The sequence below is a fragment of the Zerene cesonia genome, chromosome 8 (genome assembly GCF_012273895.1).
Source record: "Zerene cesonia ecotype Mississippi chromosome 8, Zerene_cesonia_1.1, whole genome shotgun sequence".
Lineage (NCBI taxonomy): Eukaryota > Metazoa > Arthropoda > Insecta > Lepidoptera > Pieridae > Zerene > Zerene cesonia.
This window is the reverse complement of record NC_052109.1, coordinates 5,014,194-5,020,520: the sequence shown is the minus strand read 5'-3', so window position 1 is coordinate 5,020,520 and position 6,327 is coordinate 5,014,194. Positions and strand designations below refer to the sequence as shown.

Here is a 6,327-nt window from a genome sequence, read left to right as displayed (position 1 = left end):
TGGCTGTTAGGTGTTGTACGGACATTACAGAAAAAAGCGCATCTCAACACAGTCTATATCCCGATATTATTACGGGATACACTTACGCGGATGAAACCGCTGGGCGCAGCTAGTATTATATAAATTTGAGTTTTTTTTTTTATATAATGTTTGCAATTATTGAATATATCTGCATGTGCAGAAGTATTACAAGCAACAAACTTTCGTGACAAGGTTATATAACCAAGGTTGAAGGTCACTGTTATCTGCGGTACCAAGGGATGCCTGATACATAGTTGAAGATTGTTCATACTAAAATACCCTTTAATTTTATTAAATTTTTAATATTATGAAATTTATTACTAATGAATGGATAATATGGTAAATGCGGTGGAGGTGCAGAAAAGTACACTGTGTTTAGTTTAGATTTAAGATATTCAACATTTTCGAAAATTCTAGAAAAATTACATTCTTTGCCACTCTTTCTGGTGGTAAGGATTTATTTCAATCTGTTTTTGGCATAGTATTCGAATATATACGCCATCTTATCTTAAACCATGATTTCAAGGGACTTATGCATAGTTGTTTCAAATATTGTTACGCTAAATTTTATGTTCAAGTTATCTAAATAGTAGTCTCAAGTTTTAGTGGGAAGAGAAACTAATAATTTTAAAATAACGTTTCATTCAATTAATCAACAAAATGTGTTCAAAGTGCCAAAATCTAGCTCTACACCTCTTCACCTTTTAATAAATGATCGCTTAATTGGGCGTGAATTTCTCATTTCATTTTTTTTTGTGATATAAAATATTATGTTGGAGTAATAATATAATAATTCCTATTATGTACATGCACTAAGTCGGTAACTATTGTTAGACATTCAGTAACGAAACTGCGAGCAGCATAACCTCAGTAAAGGTTACAAGTCTATTGGCAGTGATTTTTTCACAATCTCAACTTGGAACAGTAAAATAAGAATTACAAAATTGTTACGAGATTTTTCATAATAATAAATGGGGAAATCTAGTAAAAAGTGAATACATTTTTTAACAGTGTTATTTTGGAGTTGTTAAGCGTAAGTAATATTTTAAAAACTTATCTGGTTATAGAGTCAAATCAGAAAAAATTAACGCATTGAGAAAACAATTCGACGCATTTTTAGAAGAGGATAAGAAGCGCAAAAATCGCAATGAATATATTTTGGGTTGGCTCGACAGGGTCCGACCCTCTACTAGTTTCACACCCGTGCGACATAAGGTAAATTAATATAAGCTTATTTCAACGCCAATTATTAAGCATAAATCAATTTATTATTCATAATTATCATTTAAGGAAAATCAATGTGATTACTCGCAAGATGCAATAACAAAGTCTTCAGAATATTTACCCCGATTCAGAACGCCAAATCCCTACAGGAATGTCGTATCGACATATAGAAATATAGATGAAACGGCCATATTGAAAGAAATAAGTAAGAGTTATATTTTGATACCGAAGAAGCATTCAGTCTCCGAAAGCAACAATACTTATTCCATACCAGCTACTTCGAGTGTAACAAATTTATCCAATGATACTGATTGGAAAAGTAAATATGACATACTTAATGAATTAAAACAAAACGATAAAGATGAATATATTAAGAAACACCGAGATGCACCACAAACTTTAAGCCTGTCAGAAAGATTATATGATAAATACGACTTTCCGGAAAAAGACAATAATTCAAATAAACAGGTCAACATAAACGAACCACACTCCGAACAAATAAATGCTTTGAATAATGAAGATCAACCGCGTAAAACTAATGAATATCAACCGCAACAAATAAATAAATATACATGTAACGAAACGTTTGATGCTAAAAATCATTCCCTGGAAGATGAAAAGGGTCATGTTGCAAGTAAAGATACAGATTTACATAAAAAAATTGGTAATGATACTACACAAGATACTGGAAAGTTGATGTCTGAACTAGACGTTGTAGTTAATAATGAAAATTCACTGTTGAAACTAGATAATCAGTTTTTCGATACAGACCATGATAAAACAAATGAGTTAGAAAATAATGACATAAATGATGAATTAAATCAAAGCAATCAAGATATTCAATTTAAAAAGAAAGAAAATGATATCCTCGATAACTTTGCCGAATCTGTAAATCAGAAAAGCAAAGATTTAGAAACAAAAATTTCATACGACAATAAGGATGAATACACTGATTTAAACGATCAAAGTCGTAAAGATATTTGTCAACCTATATCTACTCCTGATAAAAAGCAGCATGAAATAAATATTTTAACATTACAAAACTCCGATTCAAATGATAACAAAAAAGATAAATTTGAAAGTACAGAGCGGATAGAAGAAAATGTTGAAAACGTAATTAAAACTCAAGACATTAAAAAAGACGATAACAATTTGGAAATTGTCGAAACTTCCAAAGGTTTCGAAGAATCCATTTTAATCGGTTCAAGTGAGCAATTTCAAACGAATGTCGAAACAACTGATCTTCTTAAAGATACAAACGAGAATGATACATCTCAAATAAAAGAATATGAGGATGAACAGAAAAATATGTTTTATTCAGACAACCCCAATGAAAACTATGCATATAATGAAGAGTTAGGAGGAAACGCTACTGAAAATGAGAATTATGAAAACAACGAACAATACTCTTATTACGAGGCCGTTAAAGATCAGGCCAACTATGGCACAGAAATAAATGAACATTTAGAATCAACGGAGCGTTACGATCCTAATTATGAGCAACAATATGAAAACCAATATGATGGCAATCCTACACAATACCAAAATGAAAATTATGAACAGGTATATTATAATGTAGAAGAGCAAAATCAGGATTATCAACAAGAACAATATCAAAATTACGACCCACAAAACTATGAACAGCCATATCATCAATCAGATAATCCTGTTGCTCAGCCACAATATGATAATGTATATGATAATCATACTGTAGAACAAGAAAATCCAAACATTGAATATGAACAAGATATTATGACCACCCAAATATCAAATGATGAACCTCAAGTGGAAAGACAGGTAGATATTGGAAAAAGATATGATAATGATGAAACAGGAAACGAAATTATAGAAACTGTATCGCCAGCAGAAATTTCTCAAGCAGGAGAAACAACAACTGATACAGAAATATCATAAACTTCTATAACTAAATGCTTAAATTTTAAAACATATCACTTTTAAGAGACATTCTTTTTGTTAGTTTAATTAATTTAAATTTTATAATATTATTCAATGCTATATAAAACTTGACTTGCTATATCTGAAATAAATTAATTACGTCGAAAATGTAAAAATAAGATGATTATCTTAATATTATGTTTGTTTACTAGATTTCTTGTGCACAATTTATTTTACGTCTCATAAATACTTCATGGTCAATATTAAATAAATACGATTGAGGAATACTATTTTATTTATTTCATATAAAACAGCGACACAGAAGCAGTTGTCTAATGTGAATGAGAAGAAAAGAATTCTGAAAAACCACTTTTTACCATTCAAAAATATTGTATCAATTGAAATCAATACAATAAAATTATCTAGAAATTATTATTGTTTTGATAATCAAGAAATTGCTTCATTTAACGTAATTAATACACTATTACACTAATTCATCATTCTGATAATTAAATCATTGTTTTGTGATACAAATTATGAAAATATAACCAAGATGCATATGTTATAAAATTAGTCCAGTTGTTACAAACATACAAGTGAAGCTAATAAAAATGTTTAAAAAATGTTTGTGTATTTTTTTAAGATTTTATCTCAACTACACTTTGCTACACTATTACGAAATGCTTGAAAGGATGGAAAGATATGGTAATTTAACAAATTTGTTTATTTTAACCATAATATACCTACAATCTCTCTACTTCCACTTTTATATATAATGGTTATCATTCTGGTAAAGGCATTTTTTCTAATATTGCTGCTTGCTCTGGAATTAGAGCTTCTAAAGGCTTTTTCCAATGAAACTCTTCCCATGGCAATCTTTCTAAGCCAGTTGCCCAGTGGTGTATGCGACATCTAACATTTACTTCTTCTTTGTTATTTATCTGTAAAATAGAAGTAATTTTTATGATTTGTTTTAAAACATCTATGATACAAGATACAATTTACAAACTTTTTAAAGATTTTAAAAGTGATTTATTCATTATATTATAAATTGTGTTTAAATTTCGTTAAATAGTTTTTAATTTCTAAAAACTATTTAATGGATTTACTACAATTTACAAACATAAGAAATTTACATTTATTTATAATATTTCACCTATATAACCTAAACATTTAACCTAAAAGTTTGTTTTAATTATGTTCCCGTCACATTTATTCTTCAAAGCACATGTAAATGGATCTGATTAAAATAAAACCTAACAGTTCAATAATACAGAGCAAGCATAAAATGTAGAACTTACTTTAATAGTTACAAAAAATTCTTTTTCCTGTAAAGACAAGTCTGGTCCATTAATTTCTATGGGTGGCATTTTAATAGTATGCTCTGGTACAATAAATCCAGCTTTTCGAAAAGATGTTTTAACATGCCAAGGCTCAAGTTTCCATGGTGTGGTTTTGCTCATAGTAATTTGTAATACTAAACGAGAGAGAACACTCATAGTCTGAAAAAAGAGTTATATATCTTAATTTGCTTTTGTGCATGTTTAAATTCTTGTCTTTATCATATGAATATAGGATAAGGTATATACATATGTTTAAGAGTTCTAAAACATCTTACCCTCTGGACATATGGGGAACTAAATTCTAATGTATCTTTTGATTTATTTTCATCAGCTTTGAACTTTTGTAAGTTTTCAGGTGTAGCATAAACTGCCAGGCCTGGTAGCAGAAATTCATTGTAGGCAACATTTGGACGCAGTTTTAGAACATCACCAACATTGCCAGCACCTGTAAAAGTCATCATGAGTTTTTAATTTAATTAAAGATTTTGTCCATTGCCCACAAGCTGAAAATGCAATAGATATCAATCCATAACTCATGTGTTCTCACACTGATACAACTTTGATAGAACTTTATACATCACTGATATGCATTATTTAGGTATTTTTTTTGTGAATAGAAAATTGTAACAAACATGATTATAATATGCCGTAGTTAAGTCAGTTCATTAGGTAAATTAGGCTCAAGTAGCCTAATAAACATAATAAAATAACTAAATAACTTATAAATAACTTAAAAGAAAAAGTTACTTACCGTCAACGAATTTGGTTAAAATTATCTGCAGGTCTGGCTTTTTTGAAATATTCGTGTCTTCAATTAATTCGTAAATGAAATGTCGATTCTTCATTTTTGGAACTTTCCCGCTTTTCTTGTGTAGGGGAACAGGCCATTTTCTTTTCAATATAAAGGTATTCTATACAAAAAATAAACACTTACAAAAAGATCCAAAAAGTAAATATTCGGCTAGAAAATTTAATAACATAAATAAAACATGTTATACATACTCTAGTTTGTTGACTTAACACGGCATTTGTTTGCTCTACAACACAAGTTTTATTTAACAAAGAACGTAGACCCCACATTTTAAGTAAGTAGTAGAGACTAGAGTTAATATTTTCATTAAATAATTACATTCAATACCCCCTCGTATATATTTATAAATTTAGGATTAGATAGGTTATGACCACAGATTAAAAACTAGTTATGACTTATGTCACTTATGTGACATGTCAGAATTCAGATAGAGGTGGACACAAAGGAGTAGTATAATGGGTGGGCATATTTATCGGCACAGATAAACCCACATATATTTTTTAGACAATGCCGGTCACTACGACTGAGAGTAGAAAATATCTAAGAACCAATCACTTGTGATATTCATTTGAAAAAATGAATTTGTTCTATAATATATTGTTCTAAGTTCTAGCCTATCTGATTACTGCTCTCAGTCACATAAAGGTATAATGGATAAATAGAAAAAAAACTTTTTTTTTTATTTAATTCTTTACTTGGATAGTTGGTCTCATACTTTCAAATTTATAAAGTAAGGAAGTATCTAACATAAATATCAGGGAATATTTTGACACAGGAGCAAAAGTCACAGGTACTACAATTTTCCCAGGCCTTGATACCTTTTCTTTTTATCATTACTAAAATACTAATATGTCATACACATTTTTATGGTGCCCATTTAAAGGCGCACATGCTACAATGGAACGAGTGGCTATATCGCATCCAATTTTGTAGTCGAATGATCGATTTGAGATCTCAAAAGGCAACCCTGAAAATATCAATTACGATCGAACATAATTCGGTATATCGCACGTGTAAAAAATTGCTTTTTTT

At 29.5% G+C, this 6,327-nt stretch overlaps 2 protein-coding genes across 3 annotated transcripts; one reads left to right on the top strand and one right to left on the bottom strand.

Moving 5' to 3' along the window:
- Positions 1-1,168: 1,168 nt before the first annotated feature.
- On the top strand, positions 1,169-3,159 carry LOC119828720 (GATA zinc finger domain-containing protein 14-like). The gene is made up of 2 exons (XM_038350962.1): positions 1,169-1,236; positions 1,377-3,159. The coding sequence occupies exons 1-2, from the start codon at positions 1,169-1,171 to the stop codon at positions 3,157-3,159; spliced, it is 1,851 nt and encodes a 616-aa protein (XP_038206890.1).
- Positions 3,160-3,422: 263 nt separating this feature from the next.
- On the bottom strand, positions 3,423-5,674 carry LOC119828647 (39S ribosomal protein L9, mitochondrial). 2 transcript variants are annotated; one of them, XM_038350882.1, is made up of 5 exons: positions 5,487-5,674; positions 5,236-5,395; positions 4,760-4,929; positions 4,443-4,643; positions 3,423-4,082 (listed from the first exon to the last, which is right to left on the bottom strand). In XM_038350882.1, exons 1-5 carry the CDS (start codon positions 5,562-5,564, stop codon positions 3,924-3,926), a joined length of 768 nt encoding a protein of 255 aa, XP_038206810.1. In that variant the 5' UTR covers positions 5,565-5,674; the 3' UTR covers positions 3,423-3,923. The 2 variants fall into 2 exon arrangements, with proteins under 2 accessions (XP_038206810.1, XP_038206811.1); XM_038350883.1 differs by having other exon boundaries at positions 5,236-5,413; positions 5,487-5,618.
- Positions 5,675-6,327: the final 653 nt, after the last annotated feature.

What these genes read in the sequence shown, in the direction of transcription:
- LOC119828647 (XM_038350882.1), bottom strand. Translation starts at nt 5,564, where the DNA reads ATGTGGGGTCTACGTTCTTTGTTAAATAAAACTTGTGTTGTAGAGCAA. An exon ending in TGTTAAGTCAACAAACTAGA is followed by an intron (nt 5,396 to 5,486) that starts GTATGTATAACA and finishes TTTTTTGTATAG; the next exon opens with AATACCTTTATATTGAAAAG. An exon ending in TTTAACCAAATTCGTTGACG is followed by an intron (nt 4,930 to 5,235) that starts GTAAGTAACTTT and finishes TGACTTTTACAG; the next exon opens with GTGCTGGCAATGTTGGTGAT.
- LOC119828720 (XM_038350962.1), top strand. Translation starts at nt 1,169, where the DNA reads ATGAATATATTTTGGGTTGGCTCGACAGGGTCCGACCCTCTACTAGTT. An exon ending in TCACACCCGTGCGACATAAG is followed by an intron (nt 1,237 to 1,376) that starts GTAAATTAATAT and finishes ACCCCGATTCAG; the next exon opens with AACGCCAAATCCCTACAGGA.